We start from the raw sequence: 26,545 nt of genomic DNA on the forward strand, positions 1-26,545 counted from the left end.
TTCAAGGTAGGCTGACCTGGAATTCACTATGTAGTCTCAGGGTGGCCTTGAACTCATGGCAATTCTCCTACCTCTGCCTTCTGAGTGCTGGGATTAAAGGCATGTGCCACCACACCTGGCTTTAATTTTTTTATTTTTATTTATTTATTAGAGAAAGAGGGAGAGAAAGAGATAATGGGCATGCCAGGACCTCTAGCCACTGCAAACGAACTCCAGATGCATGTGCTACCTTGTGCATTTGGCTTATGTGGGACCTGGAGAATTGAACCTGGATTCTGGGTTCTTAGGCTTTGCAGGCAAGGGCCTTAACCACTAAGCCATCTCTCTAGCACCACCACCCCCCCCCCCGCCCTCCTCCCTTTTTTGCCCCCAAGATAAGATCTTGCTTTAGCCCAGGCTGACCTGGAATTCACTATGGAGTCTCAGGGTGGCCTCGAAGTTACGACAATCCTCCCACCTCTGTCTCCTGAGTGCTGGGATTAAAAGTGTGCACCACCATGCCTGGCTTTCATTGTTTTTTTGTTTGTTTGTTTGTTTTAACAGTTTCTTATAGACAAAGCTGGCCTCCAGCTTTCTGTGGCTGAGGATGGTATTGAACACCTGATCCTTCTACCTCTACCTCCCAAGTGCTGGGATTATAAACAAGGATCATCACACCCAGATTTGGAACTCTCTTTGTTGCCAAAGTTGACCTCAGAGCCCTGGGCTTGTATATCCTCTTGCCTCAGCTTCCCAGGTAACTGGGAGTACTGAGAGTACAGGCGTGCCCTTCTCACAGAATAGGAGAAAATGCATGCAAATTGTATGCACACTAAGGGAACTGTATCTGGAAAACCACTCTTACAACTTCACAGAAGTGTCAGTGGAGGGCTGGAGAGATGGCTTTGAGGTTAAGCATGGTTCCTGCACAAGCATGAAGGCCTGAGACCACCTGGGTTTGAATCTTTAGAACCTATATAAATAGCTGGGCATGGCCACACATGTAGGTAACTGTGGTCCTGTGGGGAGCAGAGAATCACTGAGGGTTATAATTGACACACTCCAGGATGAGCAAGAGACTGTGTCAGAAGGAAAAACAAATAGGCAAGTGAGTAATGGAGGGGGACACCTGATGTTCCACCACCACAGGCAGACTCTCTGGGTTGTGTAGGACAGTGTGTGGGGTGACACATCATCATCTGCATGAAGAAAAGAGGAACCAGGGCTGGAGAGATGGCTTAACACTTAAGGGGTTTGTCTGCAAATCCTAAAGGCCCAGGTTCGATTCACCAGTACCCATGTAAGCCAGATGCACAAGGTGGCACAAGTGTTTGCGGTGGCTGGAAGCCCTGGTGTGCTCATTCTCTCTCTTTCTCTCTTTCCTCTCTCCCTCTTCCTCTTCCTCAAATAAATAAATAAAAATAAAGTAGTTTAAAAAAACCACCAAGGTGATGATATACTGTAGCTCTTAGAAGAACAGAAGCCACACCTGATTGGCTAAAACTTGAAGGTATTTACTAGAAGAAAAAAAAAAGGAAGGGAGGGAGAGAGAGGGTCAAATGAAGGAAAGGAGAGAAGGAGGGAAGGAGGGAGAGAGGAAGTAAAGAATGGAGGGCGGGAAGAAAGAAGGAAGGAAAGAAGGAACAAAGGAATGAAAGGAAATCGCAGAAGATCATATACAGTACGGTTCCATTTTTATGAAATGTCCAGAATAGACAAATCCATACAGATCAAAGTAGATTAGTTGATTGAAAGGGAATCATTGATAATATAAGGCAGGCATGGTGGTTCACACCTTTAATCCCAGCACTCAGGAGGCAGAGGTAGAAGAATCACTGTGAGTTCAAGGCCACCCTGAGACTACATTGGGAATTCCAAGTCAGCCTGAGCTAGAGTAAGCCCTACCTTGAAGTGAAAAGCCAAACAAACAAAACCACATTGAAATAAGGCTTTTACAAATTTTTTAATGTTTTTATTTATTTGCAAGCAGAGAGAATGGGCACATCAGACCCTCCATCTGCTACAAACAAATCCCACAAATCGAACCCATGTCATGAGGCACTGCAGGCAAGTATCATAATGGATGAACCATCTCTCCAGCCAGGCTTCTGTTAGTTTGTTTTTAAGGTAGAATCTCACTCCAGCCCAGACTAAGCTGGAACTCAGTAATCCTCCTACCTCTGTTTCCCAAGTGCTGGAATTTTTGGTGTGTACCACCATGCCAGGTCTGAAATATGGTTTTAAAATATTTTACTTATTTATTTGCAAGTAAAAAGAGAGAGAATGGGTGTACCAGGGCCTCTAACCATTGTAAGTGACTCCAGACACATGTACCACTTTGTACATCTGGCTTTATGTGGGTAATAGGGAACTGAACCCAGGTTGTTAGGCATTGCAGGCATGCACCTTAACTATTGAGCCATTTCTCTAGCCCCCTGAAATATTTTTTTAAATTTTTTATTAACAACTTCCATGATTATAAAAAATAACCCATGGTAATACCTTCCCTCCCCCACTTTCCCTTTTGAATCTCCATTCTCCATCATATCCCCTCCCCATCTCAATCAGTCTCTCTTTTCTTTTGATGTCATGATCTTTTCCTCCTCTTATGATGGATGGTCTTGTGTGGGTATTGTCAGGCACTGTGAGGTCATGGATATCCAGGCCATTTTGTGTCTGGGGGGAACACGTTATAAGGAGTCCTACCCTTCCTTTGGCTCTTACATTCTTTCCGCCACCTCTTCCGCATTAGACCCTGAGCCTTGGAAGGTGTGATAGAGATACTGCAGTACTTCTTTCTAGCACCATGATACCTTCTGAGTTGTCCCAAGGTCACTGCCATCTGAAAAGAGAAGATTCTCTACAAAGTGAGAGTAGCATTAATATATGAATATGAATATTAAGAGAAGTGCTTACTGGGCAGTTTGATGAGCATAGTCTATACATTTAGCCTGACAGCAGCAGATGTTATACCCTTAGGGCTCATGACTACCCCTGTTTAACGTTTTCAGTATCAGGGATGTATTCCCTCCCATGGAGCAGGCCTCCAATCCAATTAGTTGGCAGATGGTTTCCATCATGACAGACATGCCACTATTGCACCTGTTGGCTCATTTGACCTGGCTGGCCAAATATAAGACTTGCAGTGTCCACCGTTGAGTATATTCACTGGTGATTTCTCTTTTTCCCATTGAACTGCATGCAGAATGGCTTCTTCCAGCTTTCTGTCAGCTGGTCTGAAATATGGTTTTTAAAATAAATTTTGTGGTATGTGAATGATAAAACTATGCAGTCTGAAGGTGGCCTAAAACTCACATTGCTCCCCCTACCTCGAGTGCTGGGATTAAAAGCACCACACCTGACTTATTTTTGAGACAGCATCTCACTTAGTTTAGGCTTGTCTTGAACTTTCTATGTGACTTGGTCTCCTGATTGATCTCCTGCCTCTACCTCCTAAGAACTACCATTACAGGCATGCACTGCTGCCCCTGGCTCCCCAAAGGAGATTTTTTTGTTTTTATTTTAAATATAAATTATTTATTTATTTGACAGAGAGACAGAATGGGACACTCCAGCCACTACGAATGAACTTTAGATGCATGTGCCCCGGAAATCCTTTGGCTTTGCAGGAAAACACCTTAACTGCTAAGCCATGTCTCCACCCACCCCCCCCCTTTTTTTTTTTTTTGAGGTAGGGTCTCACTCTAGCCCAGGCTGACCTGGAATTCACTATGGAGTCTCAGGGTGGCCTCGAACTCACAGCGATCCTTCTACGTCTGCCTCCCAAGTACTAGAATTAAAGGCACGCACCACCAACCCCAACTTCCAAAAGAGATTTTCTAAAAAATATTTTACTTTTATTTATTTATCTACTTGACAGAGAAAGAGAGAGAGAATAAACGTGCCAGGGCCTCCAGCCACTGCAAAGGAACTCCAGATGCGTGCGACCTCTTGTGCCTCTGGTGTGGATCCTGGGGAACAGAACCTGGGTCCTTTGGCTTTGCAGGCAAACACCTTAACCACTAAGCCATCACTCCAGCCCCCAAAGGAGATTTTTGTACTCAAGCATCCATTATCTAGGCATGATTGCTGGTAGGTCTGGATGGGGAGAATGAGGGAGGCTTGTCTGCTCAGGTGTTTCTTGGCCTTGGTATGTAGCATCCCTCCAGTGCATGAGGCAAGACTCCTCTGGAATGTGGGGTCTCAGGATCTGTCCACAGAACTATTATATGGCCACCTCTGAGAGAAAAGCCAGGGAAGGTAGGCCTGGTAACATAATAGAAAACTCCAAAATTCAGCCAGGTGTGGTGGCACACACCTTTAATCCCAGCACTCGGGAGGCAGAAGTAGGAGGATCGCTGTGAGTTCGAGGCCGCCCTGAGACTACATAGTGAATTCCAGGTCAGTATGAGCTATAGTGAGACCCTACCTTGAAAAAGCAAACAAACAAACAAAAAAATGCAAAATTCAAGCTAGGCATGATGGCAGAGCCTTTAATCCCACCATTTGGGAGGCAGAGATAGGAGGATCACCATGAGACTATAGTGAATTCCAGGTTAGCCTGGGATAGAGCAAAACCCTACCTTGAAAAAAAAAAACCACTAAAATTCTACACCTATAACCCCGGCATTGGGAGAAGGAGGCAGCTCATTCTTGCTCCACAGAGGGAGTATGAGGTTAGCCTGAGCTACATGAGATCCTGTCTCAAAAAAGGGGGGGGGGCGGGCATAGTGATGTATGCCTTAAATCCCAGCACTCATTAGGCAGATGGTCTATCTAGCCTAGGCTGACCTGGAATTCACTCTCTAGTCTCAAACTGGCCTTGAACTCACAGTGACCCTCCTACCTAGACTCCCTACCCCTAGTACTGGGATAAAGTTGTGCGCCACCAGACCCGGCAATAAAATCTTTTTTTTTTTTTTTTGCCCTGAAGTTAGTTCTGTCTGTTTAGGTCAGCATGTCCTGTTACTTTTGGTGAGTTATTAACCCTTCACTTCCCACCTCCTGGCAAGGGAAGGACTTCTTTGTACTGTGCTCTTTTATTTATTTGTTTACTTGTAATCAGAGAGTGAGGAGAGAGAGAGGGGCACACCAGGGCCTCTAGCTGCTGCAAACAAACTCAACAAACTCCAGTTGCATGTGCCCCTTTGTGCATTTATCTTTACATGGGTACTGGGAAATCAAACCTGGGTTATAAGGCTTTGCCAGCAAAGCAAGTGCTTACTGCTGAGCCATCTCTCTAGCCCTGAAATCTTTTTTTTTTTTTTTTTTTTTTTGGTTTTGCAAGGTAAGGTTTCACTCCAGCCTAGGCTGACCTGGAATTCACTATGTAATTTCAGGGTGGCCTAAAACTCACAGCTATCCTCTTACCTCTTCCTCCCACATTCTGAGATTAAAGGCATGTGCCACCATGCCTGGTGTCCCTGAAATCTTTTTAAAAATATTTTATTAAATTATATATTTGAGAGAGAGAGAGAGGTGTGGGGGGGAATGGGTGCACCAGGCCCTCCAGCTGCTGCAAATGAACTCCAGACATATGTACCACCTTGTGCATGTGGCTTACATGGGTCCTGGGAAATCAAACCTTGGTCCTTTAGCTTTGTAGATAAACACCTTAACTGCTGGGTCATCTTTCCAGCACTGAAATATATATATATATATTTATTCTTTAGAGAGAGAGAGAATGAGCAAGCCAGGACCTCTAGCCTCTGCAAATGAATTCCAGATGCATGCCCTACCCTGTGCATCTATCTGGCTTACGTGGGACCTGGAGAATCGAACCTGGATCCCTAGGCTTCACAGGCAAACACCTTAACTGCTAAACCATCTCTCTAGCCTCCATTTCAGGTTTTTTGTTTGTTTGTTTGTTTGTTTTGTTTTGTTTTCCAAGATAGGGTCTCACTCTAGCTCAGGCAGACCTGGAATTCATTATGTCACTATGTAGTCTCAGGGTAGCCTCAAACTACCTCTGCTACCCACGTTCTGGAACTAAAGGCCCAGCTTTTTTTCAGGTTTATTTTTGTGTGTCTGATTCCCCCCCCCCCCCCCTCCAGTGCTGAGGACTGAAACCAAAGCCTGGTGCTTGCTAGGCAAGTACTCATTAGTAAGTGCCCATCCACTGAATCCCTCCCCCTTTCAGGTTTTTGTTTGTTTGTTTGTTTGTTTTGCATTTTTGAGGTAGGGTTTCTGTTCTAGCCCAGGCTGATCTGGAATTCACTATGTAGTCTCAGGGTGGCCTTGAATTTACAGGGATCCTCCTACCTCTGCCTCCCAAGTGTTAGGTTAATCCTTTAATAGGAGTGTGCCACCACGCCTGGTCATGGAAAGTACTTTGAAGAAGGAAAACAACTTTCATGACTGCAAGTGTTCCCACTCTTCAAGGTCAACCTTCACTTGATATGTAATAAATGATTTCTGAATTTGCCCATAGCCCACCACTGAGCTTTGGGGATCTCTCATTTATTAATAGTATACTAGTTTAGGAATAAGAGATGAGAACCTGAATCCAAAGTGGGTCATGAATTAGATCTTCAATAGACCACACCTCTCTTTGGGGCTTAATTAAGAATTGTGATTGCCAGGCTTGGTAGTGCACAAAAAAAAAAAAAAAAGACAATGGAACACTCAGGAACCATAGACTGTTACTAGAAAATTTTCAGTGCCAGGGATGGGATACCTTCCTGTGAGTTGTTGGCCAGGGAGATCCCTGATGTCCCAAAAACGTTATAGGCCATTGCCAGGCCCTTGGTTTCCCACCAGGAATAGATGGTAAGACCCTATTGCTGAAGACTCCACATACTTGGGCTGCAAGGTCACTGAGAAATCCTGCTGGAGCTGAGCTGATAACCTCCTCCTTGTAGACCAGCTGACAGAAATCTGGAAAAAGCCATGCTGCATGCAGTTCAATGGGAGAGAGAGAAATCACCAGTGGAGATACACAACAGTGGATACTGCAAGCCTTAAATTTGGCCAATCAGGCCAAATAAGTCACCTGGTGCAATAGTGGCACATCTGTTATGGGGTGAACCAACCACTCTCTAATCTGACTGGAGGCCTGTTGCATGGGAGGGAATACTTCCCTAACACTGAAAACCTACAACAGCGGTAGTCATGAGCCCTAGGGGTGTAACGTCTGCTGCTGTCTGGCTAAATGTATATACTTATGCTCAACAAACTGCCCAGTAAGCACTTCTCTTAATGTTCATATCCATATATTAATGCTACTCTCACTTTTGGCTAAAGAACCTTCTCTTTTCAGATAGCAGTGACGTTGGGATAACTCAGAAGGCACCATGATGCTGAGAAGAAGTGACAGAGGAGTGCTCAGCACTGAAATATCACAACTTCCAAGACTCAGGGTCTATTGTGGAAGAGGTGGCAGAAAGAATGTCATAGCCAAAGAAAGGGTAGGACTCCTTACAACATGCTCCTTCCAGACACAAAACGGCCTGGATATCCATGACCTCACAGTGCTTGACACTACCTACACAAGACCATCATAATGGGAAGAAAAGATCATGACATCAAAATAAAAGAGAGACTGATTGAGAGTAGACAGGGGTATGATGGAGAATGAAGTTTCAAAGGGGAGAGGGAGGGAATTACTTGGGATTTTGTTTACAATCATGGAAGTTGTCAATAAAAAATTAGTTAATTAAAAAAAATAAATTAGGACTAGAGAGATGGCTTAGCAGTTAAGATGCTTGCCTGCAAAGCCTAAGGACACAAGTTCAACTCTCCAGATCCCACATAAGCCAGATGCACAAAGGTGAGGCAAGCGCAAGGTCACACATGCCCACTAGGTGGCCAAAATGTCTGGCATTCAATTGCAGTGGCTGAGACCCTGGAATGCCAATTCTCTCTCTTTCTCTCTCTCTTACATGTTTTTTTTTTTTTTTTTTAAATTAAATCCGAAAAGAAAAAGAATTGTGAGCCTGGGAGATGGCTCATTTGGTAGGGCAATTGCTGTGTAAGCATGAGCACCTGAGTTTGGATCACAAGAGCCCACATAAATTCCAGGTATGGTGCCATGTACCTACTACAAGCCCATGGAGGTGATGACAAGCAGATCCCTGGGGAAAGCTGGTTAGTTAGGCTAACCCAATTGGTGAGCTCTGGGTTCACACAGAAACACTGTTTTAATAAATAAGATTGAAGCCGGGAGTGGTGGTACACACCTTTAATCCCAGCACTCAGGAGGCAGAGGTAGGAAGATCACCCTGAGACTACATAGTGAATTCCAGTTCAGCCTGAGCTAGAGTGAGACTCTACCTTGAAAACTAATAATAATAATAATAATAATAAAAATAAGGTTGGTCGTGGTGAGGCACACCTTTAATCCTAGCATTTGGGAGGCAGAAGTGGGAGGACCTCTGTGAGTTGGAGGGCAGTCTGAAACTACATAGTGAATTCCAGGTCAACCTGGGTTTGGAGAGAGAGCTTACCTCAAAAATAAATAAATAAAATAAGGTGGAGAGGAGGCTGAAGTGATGGCTCATCATTTAAAGACACTTGATTGCAAAGCCTGATGGCCCAGGTTTGATTCCCCAATACCCACATAAAGCCAGATGCACAAAATATCACATGCATCTGAAGTTTGTTTGCATGGCAATAGGCTTTGGTGCGCCCATCCTCCCTATTTCTCTCTCCTCTCTCAAATAAATGGATATTAAAAATAAATAACATAGCTGGGCATGGTGCACATGTCTTTAATGCCAGCACTCGGGAGGCAGAGGTGGAAGGATTGCCCTGAGTTCAAGGCCACCCTGAGACTACATAGTGAATTCCAGGTTACCCTGGGCTAGAGTGAGACCCTACCTCAAAAAAGCAAAAAAATATAAAATAAGTAAGTAAAAAAATAAGGTAGAGAATGATTAATGAGGACAACTGACTTTGGCCTCTGACCACTGCATGCATGAGCAAAAATACATATCCATACCTGTAGCACATACACATGTGCGCCCACACATACACCAATACCAATGCAGCTGGGTATCGTGTCACACACCTTTAATCCCAGCACTCCTTTGGAGACAGATGTAGGAGGATTGCTGTGAGTTCAAGGCCAGCCTGGGACTAAAGACTGGGTTCCTCGAAAAACCAAAAAAAAAAAAAAGAAAAACAAAACAATGAAGTCGTTCTCAGCTTGCTACATAACAGTACAGGGCCAGCCTGGACTACATTAGACCATGTCTCTCGCACACCACTTTATGCTAATATACTGTGACTTCATCTCAAGAATCATATCTGAAGCCAGGTGTGGTGGTGCACGCCTTTAATCCCAGCACTCAGAAGGCAGAGGTAGGAGGATCACCATAAATTTGAGGCCATCTTGAGACTACATAGTGAATTCCAGGTCAGCCTGGGCCAGAATGAGATCCTACCTTGAAAAACCAAATAAATAATAAATAAAAATAAAGTCAGATGCAAAGAGGTACATGCATCTGTAATCCCAATTTACCTATGACAATGGGAAGGAGAGCCAGGAGAATCTAAAGCTCTTGGGCCAGCTAGTTTGACAGTGGCAAGAGACCCTTGTGTCAAAGAAGGTGGAGCATAGACAATTCAAAGTTGTACTCTAAAAGCCGGGCATGGTGGTGCACGCCTTTAATCCAGCACTCAACAGGCAGAGGTAGGAGGATCACTGTGAGTTTGAGGCCACCCTGAGAATACACAGTGAATTCCAGGTCAGCCTGGGCTAGAATGAGAACCTACCTCGAAAAACCAAAAAAAAAAAAAAGTCCCCATAGCCATTTGTTTGAGGCATGGTCCCACTTTAAGCCCAGATGGACATAGAACTCTGTAGCCCCAGGCTAGCCTCAAACTCAAAGCATTTCTTCTACCTTAGTCTTCCAAATGCTGGGATTGTATGAGCTGAGTGTGAGCCAACACATCCAGTACTAATTTGCTTTTTTTTTTTTGGTTCAAGGTAGGGTCTCACTCCAGCCTGGGCTGACCTGGAATTCATTCTGAAGTCTCATGGGGGCTTCAAACACACAGCAATCTTCCTACCTTAGCCTTCCAATTCCTGAGATTACAGGCATGCAACACCACTCCTGGCGCATATCTTTTCTTGCATGTGCAATGGTACTTGATTTATTTTTTATTTTTTTACTTTTCTCAAGGTAGGATCTCACTCTAGCCCAGGCTGACCTGGAATTCACTATGTAGTCTCAGGGTGGCCTCAAACTCACAGTGATCCTCCTACCTCTGCATCCTGACTGCTGGGATTAAAGGCGTGCACCACCACGCCCGGTTTGTTGGTTTTTTCAAGGTAGGGTCTCTACCCAAGACAACCTGGAAGTCACTTTGTAGTCTCAGGATGGCCTCGAAATCATGGTGATCCTCCTACCTCTGCCTCCCAAGTGCTAGGATTAAAGGCGTGAGCTACCATGCCTGGCTCCTGAGAACAACTTTGAACTCTTTTTTTAAAAAGATTTATTTTTATTTATTTATTAGATATATAGAGAGAGAGGGAGAGAGAAATAAACAGTGAGAATGGGCATGTGAAGGCCTCTAGCCACTGCAAACAATCTTCAGATACATGCACCTCCATGTGCATCTGGTTTATTTGGGACCTGGAGAATTGAACCTGGGTCCTTAGGCTTTGTAAGCATGCACCTTAACCACCATCTCTCCAGCCCTGAACTTTTTTTTTTTTCGAGGTAGGGTCTTGCTCTAGCCCAGGCTGACCTGGAATTGGTTGTGTATTCTAAGGCTGGCCTCCTTGAACTCAGCAATCCTCGTGTGCTGGGATTGAGAGTGTACACCACCATATCAACTCCTCATTTTTCTTTTTTAAATTTCTTAATTTTTTTTTTTTTTTAATTTGAGAGACAGAGAGAGAGTAAGAAAATTGGAGCGCAAGGGCCTTAGGTACTGCAAAGGAACATTAGACTACGTGCCACCTTGGGTTTCTATCTGGTTTACATGTGTTCTGGGGAGTCAAACCTGGGTCCTTAGGCTTCACAGGCAAGTGCCTTAACCGTTAAGACATCTCTCCAGCCCTCCTCTTTTTTTTTTTTTTTTTTAATTATTTATTTATTTGAGAGCGTCAGACACAGAGAGAAAGACAGATGAGGGAGAGAGAGAGAATGGGCGCGCCAGGGCTTCCAGCCTCTGCAAACGAACTCCAGACGCGTGCGCCCCCTTGTGCATCTGGCTAACGTGGGACCTGGGGAACCGAGCCTCGAACCGGGGTCCTTAGGCTTCACAGGCAAGCGCTTAACCGCTAAGCCATCTCTCCAGCTCCTCTTTTGTTTTGAAAGATAGGATCTTGCTACATAGTCCAGACTGTCCTCAAATTTACCATCTTCCTGCCTCTGCCTGGAATTACAGGTGTGGATCACCACTCCAGGCGCCGGGATGAGAAAGCGACAATGGCATGAGGATTTTGAAGGAAGAATGCAAGGCCAGGATGAGAAGAAACAATGGTGGAGAGCTAGATTCAGGTGGCAAGGAGGTGTGACTGGGAAGCCAGGCTGGGGTAGGTGGTGTAGAACTTTACAGGGAAAGGGAGGGAACTGGATTCAATTAGCTTGGAGGTAGTTGTGTCATTTGAGGTACAGAAACAGCTGTCAAGAGTCACCCAGTGTCTTAGAGGACAGGAATCTGGGATGGATGGGTTGCAATAAATAATGCCAGTGCGAGATGGCAGGGCCCTTTCTGCATTTCCCCACTCTGCCCCCGACCTTGCTGCATGGTCAATGTCAGCCAGCTCTGGGATTATTCAGGAGGCATTGGTTTGGCCCCGAGGTCGGGCAGTATTAAGGGGTGAGCAGTCACCTCTCCAAAACCTTTCTCCAGTCGTCACATAAGCCGCAAAATGCAACTTGCGGAATAGCTCCAGAGTACCTCTGAGAAGAGAGACCCTGAAGGCGCACAGGCGCCCCTAAGCTCCTGGCGGCACCGGCAGACCCCGCCGAGCCCGCCAGGTTGCAAGGTCCCGGGCCCGGGGCGGAGTCAGACTGACGCGTGCGCATGCGCGGCCCCGCCTCTCGGGCGAGGGGGCGGGGCGCGCGCCGGGGCGGGGCCCGTGACGTCAGGTGCGCGCGTGGCTCGGGCTGCGCAGGAACAGCTGGCTCCTCGCGGGGTGGCCGGCTAGCGGGCGGCCGTGGGGTGCTGGGGGCGGGCTGGGCCACGCCGCCGCCTCGTACCCGGCACTGCACCATGTCAGGGCAGCTGGAGCGCTGCGAGCGCGAGTGGCACGAGCTGGAGGGAGAATTTCAGGAACTGCAGGTAGGGCCGGGCCACCTGGTCCCGCAACTCTGCTACTTTGCGGTGCACTGCCCTCCCCTTCCTGCCCCTTCCATCCCCAGAGGTGTGCTGATCCGGGCCTAGAGGGTAACCCTAACCTGTTTTTTGCGCACTGATAGGTGGCGTGGTCCAGTCCCCTCCCCATCTTTAAGCGCTTTGGTTCTTCACCCTCATGGGGCACGCGGCCGAAACCTCCCTACCCCCCATTCTCCCGCCCTCTTATCAGCTCTTCTCTCCATTCATTTACTTTGCCGCAGAAAGTTTGTCTGTGACCCCCAAGAACGGTTCCAGGTGTGCTCATGAGGAAGAAATGGAGGAGGGGGTTGCTCAAAGGAGAGCAGCCCAGCCCCCACCGCCGCAGGGTATCCCCCAACCCTGCACCCCCCCTGAGCAGCAGTTGGCAGCTCCACCCCCCTTCTGTGCTGGCGGGCCAGCTCACTCCTGCAGCCCCATTTTGGAAGATGTTCCTAGCAGTCATTCACCTTGAGCCCCCACGCTGTACTTGAGCACCCTTGCTCCCTGCCTTTGGGGGCTCTGGTGTGGGGCCGCCTCTTGAGTTGTGCCACCACTGGGTCACTGCAGGCTGAGTGTGGCACTGTGGCCAGCAAGCATCTGTCACTTCTGACAGTTGGGTGCCTCACCCAGTGATGGGGCTACACCCAACCCTCACCCTTTTGGCTCAGAACCTTACACCAGGTAGGACGAAGGTGGGAGTAGGTTTCTCTTGAGAGAGTGGCATTGCCACCGGGTCCTGGCAGGAGCATCCTTCCTGATGGGCTCAGAAACTCCTCAGCTATCTGTACTGGGGACTACAAACTTTGAAACCTTGGGGTTGATCAGAAGGACATTCTTGGAGATGTTCCATCTGGTTGTTTTTTTCAAGGGGTTGTGTTCTCTTTGCCTGAAATCAGACCACACAGCCTTCCCCCCCCCCCCCCCCACACACACTTCCTCTGCTCATGTTGGTAGACACACGGATATTCTCCCTGTCCTTGCAGCTCTGGTCTGCAGTTGGTCCCCTACTGTGTCCAGAGGAGAGGGGGAGGGGAGGATGTTACCAAGCGTGTCCATGATGATATCTTTTTTCTAGATGTCAGGCTATAGAGGGGTGCTGGAGAGCCTGAGCAGAAACGAGGATGCTGTTAAGGCATGTGCAAAGGATAAAGTGCTCAGGACTGTCCTTTCCTTCTTGGACTCTACATGTGTGGGTTTTTTCTTTCAGGTCTAGGGATGGCTTCTTCCGACTTTTGGCTCCACTCCCACGGGGAACAGTCAGCCATTTCTCAACGCTTCCTTCCATTGGGCTCCATTGGGAGGTCATTCCCAGCCAGGGAGCCACAGGGTGGGTTTAGAGTAGGGGGTGGAAGAAGTTTCCATTGTGGGCTTTTGTTTATAGTTTTCCCCTTTGGTCTTCCATAGACTAGAGGAGGAGCTTTACAAATAAGGACTATGTAATTAATACAATTACCAGCAATTAGATAGCAAGTCTTGGCAGGCAGAAATTACATAGGAGCCTTTGATGTGTTATGTTCTGTCAGTAGATGTGTAGGTGGTCAGGTATGTGAGGGACAGAGCAATTGGAAGTTGATCTGGATTTTCATCTCCTGGTGGTAAGCAGTAAGGGTTGTAAAAGTGCTTGCTGAGTGACTGTCTGGGTCTTTAGAGATGGGGCAACTGGAACAGACTGGATCTTACTTTGAGAAGAGGGATTCTGCTGGTTCTGGTTCTCGGCATTGATAGCTGTTGGGTCCGAGGCCAGTGAGGGAGAGCTTCCTGGGTGGTCAAGATCATACAAAGACTGGAGTAGAACACCATGTGTATCTTCCCTTCACAGATGAGGAAGCTGAAGGTTGGACATACTAATTACCCCAGCTGGGGTCACACAGCTATTTAATGGTCTGGTTGGGGCTTGGACTTCAATATAGCAACATTAGGAGGCTCCTTGGCCACATGTGAAAGCTCTGACTTCCAAGGAAGAAAGTCTCTGGATCTATGCATGTCCTGAGTCCAGGGCGTACACTGTGCCTGTGTTGGATAGAGACTCCAATGAAAGACATTTGTTGGGGAATAGGAAAGTAAAGTGTGGGAGGGGATACACAGATCACAATTAGAAAGATTAACAATGGCAGGGACTTTTTTCTTTTTTATCACGAGAAAATCCTGGTCAATCACAGTTTTCCTACATCTGCCTGGAGAATCTGGATTGTGGGCTTCATGTGGGATGACATGCATCTGTTTTACTGCTCCTTCCCTCTTCGAAGTGAAGGAAAGAGGAAGCATACTTCTCAGACCTTGGAACATTTAAAAGGTCTTTGGAATTTCCCTTCCCCCTCCCCCCCCCCCACAGCTAACATAATGTTGGGGAGTTCTAGAGGAGTCAGTTTTCTTTGAATTGTGAATCGTAGCTGTCAGTTAAGTCTTTATGAGGACTGGATGTTTAGGTGATTGGGGTTTCTCTCTTGTTCATGAATTGAATATTAATCTGAGATCAGCCTGTGCCTGGTTCCCTGGCCTGTGACAAGACCACAGAAGGTCACTTGCAGACATAGTGAGAGGTGATATAATAATAAGCAGTTCCTGCCTTGCATCACTAGAAACCTGACCCTGTCCCTCCCAGCCCAGGGAGCAGTTTCTCTCAATGCCTAACCTCAGGGATGATAGGGCCTTGCAGCCATTGGAAAGATGTTAGCTTTGGGGGCTGAGAAGATGGCTCAGTGGGTAAGAGTACTTCTGGAGCAAGCATGAGAATGACATACCTCACCCCCTTCAAAAAATGATTTTATTTTATTAAAACTTTTTTTGGTTCATTTTTATTTATTTATTTGAGAGTGACACAGAGAGAGAAAGAGGCAGATATATATATATATAGAGAGAGAGATAGAGAGAGAGAGAATGGGTGCGCCAGGGTCTCTAGCCACTACAGAAGAACTCCAGATGCATGTGCCATGTTGTGCATTTGGCTTATGTGAGTCCTGAGGAATTGAACCTAGATACTTTGGCTTTGCAGGCAAGTGCCTTAACCGTTAAGCCATCTGCACAGCCCAATTTTAGCTTTTACTTCCAGTGACTGGGCATGCCTCTGTCTCTTGCTGTGTGTACATGCACAAAGCCCTGAGTTCAAATCCTAGCACACAGTAAAATTAAAAGACAGACCAAGAAACAGGAAAACCAGTATCATGAAGCCTCTTTTTTTTTTTTTTTTTTTCCTTATTTTTTTGAGGCAGGGTTTCACTCTAGCTCAGACTGACCTGGAATTCACTGTGTAGTCTCAGGATGACCTCGAACTCACAGTGATCCTCCTACCTCTGCCTCCCAAGTGCTGGGATTAAAGGCCACCATGCCGGGCTAGGACCTCTTTACTTTTTCTTTCTTTCTTTCTTTTTTTTTTTTTTTTCGAGGTAGGGTCTCACTCTGGTCCAGGCTGATCTGGAATTAACTCTGTAGTCTCTGGGTGGCCTCGAACCCTCCCACCTCTGCTTCCCGAGTGCTGGGATTAAAGGCGTGCGCCACCACGCCTGGTTTAAGGACCTCTTTCTTTACAAGTAAGTATAGCAGCAAGAAGGCTGGATGGAGAGACCGGCTTCCTGAGTTCAGGCCCTAGCTCTGCCACTGTCCGACCTGGAGCGAAGCGTGACAGTAATGCAACAACCACAGGAGACTGAGTGCGCACGGACTGTAACAGCAACCCTCTACTTCAGACGTAAGGCTGCTGAAGCTGAGAGGTCAGCACTTTAAACCGACGGCGTCCGAATTTGAACCCAGGCGTGCTGTTTGACATGGATGTGCCCTGACACAGTGGCCTCCAAGTATCTGGAGACTTAGCTGTAGAGGAAACTTTGGAGCTTGCCATGCCGCTTTTCCTGCTTGTGAAACTTCCACATGCTGCATTGGTCAGAACTCTTACTTGTGTCTCAACCCCTCAGTGACGGGAACCCAGTTCAGCTGGTCTTAAGCCAAAAAGTGGGCTTACTGGCTCAGGTACTGGGAAGTCCAGTGCAAAATGGCTCAGTCAAGGCTGGATGCAGGAGCTCATGTTATGTCTCTGTCTCTCTTTGTCTCCTTTCGCTCAGTGTTATTATCAGACATTCTTTCTCTCCCGTGATGTAACAAAGATAGCCGCTGGCACTCTGGGTATGGTGGCACACACATGTAATCTTAGCACTTAGGAGGCTGAGGAACAAGGAGGGTCATGAGTTCAGTGCTAGCCTGGAATATACAGTAAGACTGCCCCCCTTCAAAAGAAAAAAAACATAAAAAGCAAGGTCCAGCTTGGTTATGTGATATCCCTTACTTAGCCAGTCACTGTGCAGTGAGTGGCCAGGCCTTGGTCACCTGTCTGCGTCTGGAGCTAGGAGTGGGATCAGTCCCATCCACCGAACTCACACTCGTTCCAGGCTGGCCTTGGACTCACCGTGATCCTCCTGCCTCTGCCTTCTGAGTGCTGGGATTAAAGGTGTGTGCCCCCATGCCTGGCTTATTTTATTTATTTATTTGAGAGAACAGACAGAGAAAAAGAGGCAGAGAGAGAGAGAGAATGGGCGTACCAGGGCCTTCAGCCACTGTAAAGAACTCCAGATGCATGTGCCACCATGTAGGTTTATGTAGGTACTGGGGACTCATTCCTGGGTCCTTAGGCTTCTCAGGCAAGCGGCCTAACTTCTAAGCCATCTCTGCAGTCCCGAAGATTCTTTTTGTGGACGTTGTATCTTTGTAACATCACATTACTATTTTCACATACCTTTCACAGCTGAGGAAACTGAGGCATAGAGAGATTACAGAACTCAGCTAGTAAATGGCAGGCTTGGATTTGAACTGACTGTGGAACATAATCACTTAGCCATTGTTACCTGTCTCCCTGGCCCAACATTCATGAGTCTGTATAACACTACGCGCTGCTTCTTTTGCAGACATCACTAATTGGGCTTGGGACATGACTCCGATTGTTTCCCAGCACATAAATGACACACTTCAGGTGAAGTAACTCCCCATGCTTGGAGTGTTTATTTGGTGATAGGTCTTCTTTAATTGTAGCCATCGTCTGAAAGTCTGTGTGAAGAGGATGTCTGTTTTTGGTTTTGTTTTTTTTTTTTGGTTTTTCTAGGTAGGGTCTCACTTTAGTCAGTGCTGGCCTGGAATTCACTATGTAGTCTCAGGGTGGCCTTGAACTCACGGCAATCCTCCTACCTCTGCCTCCCGAGTGCTGGGATTAAAGGCATGCCCCACCACGCCTGGCTTTTTTTTTAATGGTTTTTTGAGGTAGGGTCTCGCTGTAGCCCAGGCTGACCTGGGATTCACAGCAATCCTCTTTACCTCTGCCTCCCAGGTGCTGGGACTGAAGGCATATGGCCACTATACCTGGCCTGAAGAGGATTTCTTAGAAAGCTAGCTACAGAAAAGTAATCTCTTTTTACTCCCAGCTAGAGGCACAGGTGTTAGGCAGCGTACACATTGGTGGCAGCCCTGGCTCTCTTGTAATCTACTAGATGGCCAACAGCTTCTGATGTTTCTGCACCAGAGCCTATCTAGAGGTGCCAGGAGACTCATCTTGGAGGTTCTTTTTTCCCCCTTTTTAGACTTAGAGCCTCATATACCTCAGTCTCCAGCTCACTGTGTAGCTAAGGATGACCTTGAACTCCTGATCTTCCTTTTTCCACCTCCTAAGTGCCTGTATTACTGGCCTGCAGCACCAAGCCTGGTTTGTGTCGTGTGGGACTGGAACCCAGGGCTTTGTGCATGCTGCGCTAGCACTGTGCCCCCAGCCACATCCTCAGCCTGTTTGTAAAGTCTTGCAAGGTGTTTTGTTCTGGATCTCAAGACTTTGTGTCAGCGTGTTAAGAAGATGCCTCCAGGGAGGCTGGGGAAAATGGCTTAGCAGTTAAGGTGTTTGCCTGCAAAGCCTAAGGACCCCGGTTCAATTCCCCAGGACCCACATAGGCCAGATGCACAAGGGGCACATGTGTCTGGAGTTCATTTGCAGTAGCTAGAGGTCCTGGCGTGCACATTCTATTTGCCTCTTCCTCTGTCTCTCAAATAAATAATAATTTTTTTTTTAAGAGATGCCTCCATATGTTTCACAGCCATATTGGGACTTGGAGTCGTTAATCTCCAGGGTGGAGTGTGCTGTCTCAGGAGGGGAGAGGTGACCCAGCTCAGAGTCTTCCATTGAAAAGTCACTTGTTTGTGTCTTTTACATGTGCAGGACAGTAATTAGGTACAAAGGAAAGATGCTGGGGCATCCCAGCTCACAGAGCTAATGTCGGCATAATTTTTTCCCCAGCCAGATGCAGTCTACCTTTTTTTGGTTGTTCCTCCTCCTCCTCCTCCTTTTCTTCTTCTTATTATATTATTTTGTTTTTTCGAGATAGGGCCTCACTCTAGCCCAGGCTGACTTGGAATTCACTATGTAGACTCAGTGTGGCCTTGAACTCACAATGATCCTCCTACCTCTGCTTCCTGAATGCTGGGATTAAAGGCGTACACCACCACTCCCAGCTTTAACTCTCCAAATCTTAATTTTATTTAGTTATTTACTTATTTGAGAGAGAGAGAGAGAATTGGTGTGCCAGGTCCTCCAGCTGCTGCAAACTCCAGACACATGCACCACCTTGTGCATCTGGTTTACAGGAGTACTGGAGTATCAAACCTGGGTCCTCGGGCTAGAGGGGTGGCTTAGCGGTTAAGGCATTTGCCTGCAAAGCCAAAGGACCCAGATTCGATTCCCCAGAACCCACATTAGCCAGATGCACAAAGGGGCTCACATGTCTAGAGTTCGTTTGCAGTGGCTGGAGGCCCTGGTGCACCCATTCTCTCTTTCCCTGTCTCTTTGCTTCTGGCTCTCTGTCAAATAAATAAAGAAAAATAAAATATTTAAAAAAAAAACTTGGGTCCTGGGCTGGAGAGATGGCTTAGTGGTTCAGGCGCTTGTCTGCAAAGCCTAAAGTCCCAGGTTCAATTCCCTAGTACCCATGTAAGCCAGATGCTCAGGTGACCCGTTCTGAAGTATGTTTGCAGTAGTTAGAAGCCTGATGTGTTCTTTCTTTCCCTCTTTCTCTGCCTGTTTCTGACTCAAATAAATAAATAAAATATTTTTTAAAAACTCTGGCTCCTTAGACTTTGCAGGCAAGCCTTAACTGCTAAGCCATCTCTTCAGCTCCTGTAGTTCTTTTTTTTTTTTTTTTTTTTTTTTTTTCGAGGTAGGGTCTCACTCTAGCCCAGGCTGACCTGGAATTCACTATGTAGTCTCAGGGTGGCCTCAAACTCACAGCGATCCTCCTACCTCAGCCTCCCGAGTGCTGGGATTAAAGGCGTGCACCACCACGCCCGGCTCTCAGCCCCTGTAGTCCTTTTAAAAATTATTTTTATGGAGCCAGCCTAGATGTCCCTCAACTGATAAGTGGGTAATGAAGATGTGGCACATTTATACAATGGAGTTCTACTCAGCGGTAAAGAAAAATGAAATTATGAAATTTGCAGAAAAATGGATGGACCTGGAAAGGATTATACTAAGTGAGGTAACCCAGGCCCAGAAAGCCAAACGCCACATGTTCTCTCTCATATGTGGATCCTAGCTACAGATGACTGGGCTTCTGCGTGAGAAGGAAAATACTTAGTAGCAGAGGCCAGTAAGTTAAAAAGGAGACATAAAGGGAAGAGAAAGGAAGGGAGGAGGGTACTTAATAGGTTGATATTGTATATATGTAAGTACAGTGATTGTTATGGGGAGGTAATATGATGGAGAATGGAATTTCAAAGGAGAAAGTGGGGGGAGGGAGGGAATTAACACGGGATTTTTTTATAATCATGGAAAATGCTAATAAAATTTTTAAAAAAATCAAAAAAAATATTGTTAGATGGGCATGATTGTACATGCGTTTAATCCCAGCATTTGGGATTAGAGCAGAGGTAGAAGGATAGCTGTGAGTTCATGAGTTTGAAGCCAACCTGGGAATGCAGAGTGAGTTCCAGGTCATACAAGCAAGAGAGACAGACAGAAAAATGGGTGCACCAGGGCCTCTAGCCACTGCAAACCTGGGTCCTTTGGCTTCGCAGGCAAACACCTTAACCACTAAGCCGTTTCTCCAGCTAGACAGTTGGGCTTGCTTAGAGCTGCAGAATGGAACCTTTCCCTCCACAGCCGCCTGTCTGCCTTGGTGCCCCCAGCACTCGTGGTTATTTTTAGATGAGGCAACTTTATGTGGGAGTCAGTTGTGTTTAGTAAGCTGGCTTAAGAAGTCCACGGCTCTGTCTCTGGAGTACTTGCTCTCAGCGTGGGGGATCTCTCTCGATCCCATCTGCTGCCAAGGTTAGAAGTGAAGAATAAGAGTTCCTCAGTTTGACATTTTCTTTTTTTTTTTTTCCTCCAAGGGAGGGTCTCGCCCTAGCCCAGGCTGACCTGGAATTCACTCTGTAGTCCCAGGGTGGCCTCGAACTCATGGCGATCCTCCTACTGCTGCACCACCACACCTGGCTGCAACATTTTCTTTTTCAGTTTCTTTTTTATTTGAGAGAGAGAGAGGGAGGGAGGGAGGGAGAACTGGTGCACCAGGGCCTCACTCACTGCAGTCGAACTCCAGATGCTTTCATGTATGACCTTGCACTTGCCTCACCTGTGTGCTGTGCATATGGTTTAAGTGGGATCTGGGGAGTCGAAGATGGGTTCTTAGGCTTCTCAGGCAAGCACCTTAACCACTAAGCCAGCCCTCCAGCCCAGACATTTTCATTAAAATACAACCCAGCAATTTTCCTTAGTATCTACCCTTTTTACGATAATGAAAATTCGTGTCTACGCAAAGGTTTGTACCTGAGTATGCATGGCAACATTATATTCATCACACAAAAAGTGAAAACAGCCAGGCGTGGTGGTGCATGCCTTTAATCCCAGCACTCGGGAGGCAGAGGTTGGAGGATTCCCGTGAGTTCAAGGCCAGCCTGAGACTCCATAGTGAATTCCAGGTCAGCCCTGGCTGGAGTAAGACCCTACCTCGAAAAACCAAAAAATAGAAAAGAAAAAAGTGAAAACAGCTGGGCGTGGTGGTGCATGCCTTTAATCCCAACACTTGGGAGGTAGTGGAAGGATCGTTGTTCGTTCAAGAGGACAGCCTGAGACTACATAGTGAATTGCAGGTCAGCCTGGGCTAGCATGAGATCCTACCTCCAAACACCAAAAAATCAAATGTACATACACCAACAACAACAAAAAGAAATAGGGCTGGAGAGGTGGGTCCTTAGGCTTTGCAGGCAAGCGCCTTAACAGCTAAGCCATCTCTCCACCCCCCCCAATAAAATATTTTTAAAGACATGGTAGGCCAGGTGTGGTGGCGTATGCCTTTAAACCCAGCACTTGGGAGGGCAAGGTAGCAGGATTGCCGTGAGACTACAGAGTGAATTCCAGGTCATCCTGGGCTAGAGTGAGACCCTACTTCAAAATAAATAGATAGAATAACAATAAAGCTTTAGGTCTAGAGTGTGGTGGCAATACTACCCAGCATGGATGTTTAGGGACCTGCAGGCTTGGGTGTGTGCTTCCCTGCTGGCTTGATGAAGGAATCATTCCTCATTCTTCAAGTCCCTGGTTTTGGCAACTTGAAGATAACAGTGTTCTGGTAATTAGTCCAAGGTTCTCTCTCTCTCTTTTTTTTTTTTTTTTTTTTTTTTTTTGGTTTTTCAAGGTAGAGTCTCACTCTAACCCAGAGTGACCTGGAATTCATTATGTCATCTCAGGGTGGCCTTGAACTCATGGTGATCCTTCTATTTCTGTCTCCCAAGTGTTGGAATTAAAGGTGTGCACCACCATGCCTGGCCCAGGGTTCTCTTCTTAAGCAGTGTGTTTAATTTTGCCCAGAGGCAAGTTCTGTTCTTTGTCCCCTTAGTCTAGAGTCTAACATTTGCCTCAGAAATGAAGGCACTGAGCACAACTGGCAAAGCCACACAGAACAAAGCCACATATGCAGTGGGGGAGTCAAGGACATGCTTCATGGGGAAGGACTTGGGACCACCAGTGAAAGCACTGGGGCTCAGCCTTCACTCCCTCGCAGCCATATTTTCTTGAGGTACGGTCTCACTCCAGGCCAGGCTGACCTGGAATTCACTATGTAGTCTCAGGGTGGCCTCCACCTCACAGTGATCCTCCTACTTCTGCCTCCTGAGTGCTGGGATTAAAGACATGCACCACCACACCCGGCCACTTGCAGCCTTTTTTTTTTTTTTTCTGTTTTATTCATTCTTAGGCAAGGCCCTCAAATATTGATAGCTCTACTAACTCTGGACCTCCATCTTACTACTTTCAGAACTAGTGGGGATGGGGACCTGGGGAGGTGTCTCAGGGGTTAAAGGCACACGTTTGCAAAGCCCTGCTTGTCTGCAGTTCTTTTGCAGTGATAGGAGGCTCTGGTATGCCTGTGCACTCTGTCTCTCTCTCTCTCTCTCTCTCTGCTCTCAAATACCTAAATAAAAAATTTTTTGTGTGTGCTGGACATGGTAGCACACACCTTTAATCCCAGCATTTGGGAGGCAGAGGTAGGAGGGTTACCATGAGTTCAAGGCCACCCTGAGACTACATAGTGAATTTCAGGTCAGCCTGGGCTAGAGTTAGGCCCTACCTGGTGGTGGGGGGGGGGGAACAGCAACAAAAGCGTCTGGAAGAAATTAAATGTAGACAGCATTGAATGTTGGGGAGGTGTGTCCAGCTGTCCTGCATTATAGTGAGAGAATACAGTGGCATAGCTACCTGTGGGGCAGTTTGCCAAGACCTATTAAGACTAAAACCAAGCCACGTGTGGTGGCGCACACCTTTAACTTCAGCACTCAGGAGGTAGAGGTAGGAGGATTGCTGTGAGTTCAAAATCAGCCTGGGACTACAGAGTGAGTTCTAGGTCGGCCTGGGCTAGAGTGAGACCCTACCTCGAAAAACAAACAAAAAAGGAATAAAAACAGTGGTGTGGTGGCTCACGCCTTTAATCCCAGAACTCAGGACACAGAGGTGGGAGGATCACCATGAGTTCAAGACCACCCTGAGACTGCCTAGTAAATTCCAGGTTGGCCTGGGCTAGAGTGAGACCCTACCTCAAAAAACCAAAAAGGGCTGGAGGCATGGCTTAGCAGTTAAGACACTTGCCTGCAAAGCCTAGAACCCAGGTTTGAGTCCCCAGGATCCACATAAGCCAGATGCACAAGGTGGCACATGCGTCTGGAGTTAATTTACAGTGGCTAGAGACCCTGGCGTACCCATTCCTTCTCTGTCTGCCTCTTTTTCTCTCTCTCAAATAAAATAAATAAATAAAATATTTTTAAAAAAAGAATTAAGAAAAAGAAAAACACAGAAAAATGCTGGTCTAAAAAAAAAAAAATCCCCAAAATGAACCAGCTTCAAGGGGGCAGCACCTTTTCTCTCCCACTTTCCCTTCCCTCTCACTCTCTCCCTTCCCTTTCCCCCTTCCTCTCTTTGTTAGTAGAACAATGGTAACTGCCTAAAACCTGTGGATTCTGGGGGCCAAGAATTTAGACAGGGCATACTTGAGAGACTTGACTGTGCCTTAAGATGTTCAAGATCTTAGCTGGGAAGCCTGCAATAGTTGGGGGAAGTTAACATGATCAGGACTAGAATCATCAGTTTTTCTTTTTCTTTCTCTCTCTCTTTTTTTTTTTAGTCTTTTGAGGTAGGGTCTCACTCTGTCCCAGGCTGACCTGGAATTCACTATGTAGCCTTAGGGTGGTCTCAAACTCATGGCCATCCTCCTACCTGTGACTCCCAAGTGCTGGGATTAAAGTTGTGTGCCACCACGCCCGGCTCTTTTTTTTTTTTTTTAAAAAAAATATATTTTATTTATTTGTGTGTGTGAGAGAGAGATAGAATGAGAATGGGTATGCCACAGCCTCCAGCCACTGCAAAGAAACTCCAGCATGACACATGCGTCACTTTTGCATCTGGGTACTGGGGAATCAAATGTAGGTCCTCAGGCTTTGCAGGCAAGCTCCTCAAATGCTAAGCCTTATGTCCAGCTCCTCTGAGTGGATTTCTGTCAGGAAGAACACAGTGTCCATGATGTTGGCTAAAACTGCTCAACAAAGGTGTCCACCTGGTATCCCCAGTACACAGTAACTGACTTTTGCTATTTGTGATGAATAAGTTTTCTCAGGGCTGGAGGGTGTAACTAAAGACACCAGAAAGAAGGTGTGGCTCTTGGAGATAAAGGGTCATTCAGCCTCTTGGCACTATGGTGCTAGGCTCTTTGGAGAGATAAGACAGGCTATAGGAGCAGCTGCCAGATGCTCACAGACCCTCCACAGTATAATGAATATTTAATTCATAAGCAACATGAAGACATTGTTGCTTGTTAAAAATTAAAACCCTACAGTCTGCATTGATAAACCCTTTAACACATCTTCTTCTTCCCCAGAAGTGGCCACTACCAATCCCCCTTCCCTCCCTTCCCCTTCCTTCATTACCTTTTTCCTTTTCTCTCTCTTTCTTTCTTTCTTTCGTTCCCTCCCTCCCTTCCTCTCTCTCTCTCTCTCTCTTTCTTTCTTTCTTTCTTTTCCTGAGATAGGGTCTCACTCTAGCCCAGGCTGACCTGGAAGTCACTATGGAGTCTCAGGGTGGCCTCGAACTCACAGCGATCCTCCTACCTCTGCCTCCCAAACACTGGGATTAAAGATGTGTGCCACAACGCCCTGCCCCTTTTTACTTTCCTTTCCCTCTTTCCTTCCTTCTTTCCTTTCTTTTTTGGTTTGCAAGGTAGGGTTTCACTGTGGTCCATAGTGATCTAGAATTCACTATGTAGTCTAAGGCTGGCCTTGAACTCATTGGTGATCCTCCTACCTGTGTCTCCCGGAGTGCTGGGATTAAAGGCGTGTGCCACCACGCCCAGGTTCTATTTTCCTTTTCTTTCTGAGACAGGATCTTGCTATGTAATCTAGGCTGACTGCAGACACATTCTATAGCCCAAAATGTTTGTGAATTTGTGACCCTCCTTGCTTCAGCCTCCCAAATGCTGGGATTGCAGGTGTGCAGTGCCACATGACAGCTGCTTATTCCTTCTAGTTTATACCTTTTGCTGTGTATTCTTCCAGGCTGTATTCTATGTCTTTGCATATTGCTTTTTCTAAAAACACTTTATCCATGTATGATGCCCTGGGGTCAGTCCCCAGAACCAAACACAAAAATAAAACCAAAAACAAACCACTCTGTGTAATTACATTTAAAAAAGTAAAAAAAACCAAATTGGGGCTGGAGAGATGGCTTAGTGGTTAAGGTGCTTGCCTGTGAAGCCTGAAGGAAAGTAAGGACCCAGGTTCGATTCCCCAGTATCCAAGTAAGCCAAATGCAAAAGGTGGCACATGCGTCTGGAGTTTGTTTACAGTGGCAAGGGGCCCCAACATACCTGTTCTCTTTCTCTTTCTCCCTCCCTCCCCCGCCCCTCTGTCAAGTAAAATAAAAATAAAGCAGTTCACTCAGAGGACATATCACCTTGTGTCATTCCAGGCCTACTGAATAAACAAAATTTATTTGTGAGGAAACATCAGGTGAACCCAGACTGAGGTTCATTCTCATGACTGGACTGAGTTCATGCAAGATGAAGGTTGAGTTTCTGTCCTAGGTTAAAGAGACAGAGGTAAAGACGGGTGTGGTGGCTCACACCTTTAGTCTCAGCATTCTGGGTGGCAGAGGTAGGATTGCTGTGAGTTCAAGGCCACCCTGAGACTACAGAATGAATTCTAGGTCATTCTGGGCTAGAGTGAGACCCTAACTCAAAAAAAAATAATAAAATAAAAAAAAAATAAAACAACAACAAAAAAGACAGTATATACAGGAATACCTGGTGTGCGATTGAACAGGACCCAAGGTCTGAAGGAAAGGTGCCATGAAAGAAATCGATGGCAAAATAGGAATTAGGTGCTGGGGAGATGGCTCATAGGTTAAACTGCTTGCTTGCAGAGACTGAAGGCCCAGGTTCAATTCCCCAATAAAGCCAGATACACAAAGTGGCACACACAGCTGGAGTTTTGTTTTTTTTTTTTTTTTTTTTTTTTTTCAGTGGCTGGAGGCCTTGGTGCACCCATTTCTCTCTCTCTCTTAAATAATAAATATATGTATATATGTTACTTAGGGTGGTATGTGAGGTGAGAGCATTGTGATGTCAAGGTTAAGTAATTTTATTCTGGACAGAATGTCATTGCTCCTCGCGTTGAACATGAAAGTTTTTAGGAGTAGAGAAGCATATTGTCTATAGCTAACTCCCAAATGGGTTAGCACAGGGGTAGGCAAACTTTTTTTGACAAGGGTCCAGATAATGAAGATTTTAAGCTTTGGAGG

At 46.3% G+C, this 26,545-nt stretch overlaps 1 protein-coding gene across 2 annotated transcripts in view; it reads left to right on the forward strand.

The window, feature by feature from the left end:
- The first annotated feature begins 12,095 nt into the window (after positions 1 to 12,095).
- The window catches only part of Tmem120b (transmembrane protein 120B), a 48,472-nt gene continuing 34,022 nt past the window's right edge, over positions 12,096 to 26,545 (forward strand). The window contains exon 1 of one of the 2 annotated variants that reach the window (XM_004668470.2): positions 12,096 to 12,216. In XM_004668470.2, the coding sequence (XP_004668527.2) occupies positions 12,148 to 12,216 (69 nt within the window). In that variant the 5' untranslated portion in view covers positions 12,096 to 12,147. The remainder of the gene's footprint in view (positions 12,217 to 26,545) is intronic. The other variant, XM_045133061.1, reaches the window with a different exon arrangement.

This window comes from Jaculus jaculus, chromosome 13 (genome assembly GCF_020740685.1).
Source record: "Jaculus jaculus isolate mJacJac1 chromosome 13, mJacJac1.mat.Y.cur, whole genome shotgun sequence".
Taxonomy (NCBI): Eukaryota; Metazoa; Chordata; class Mammalia; order Rodentia; family Dipodidae; genus Jaculus; species Jaculus jaculus.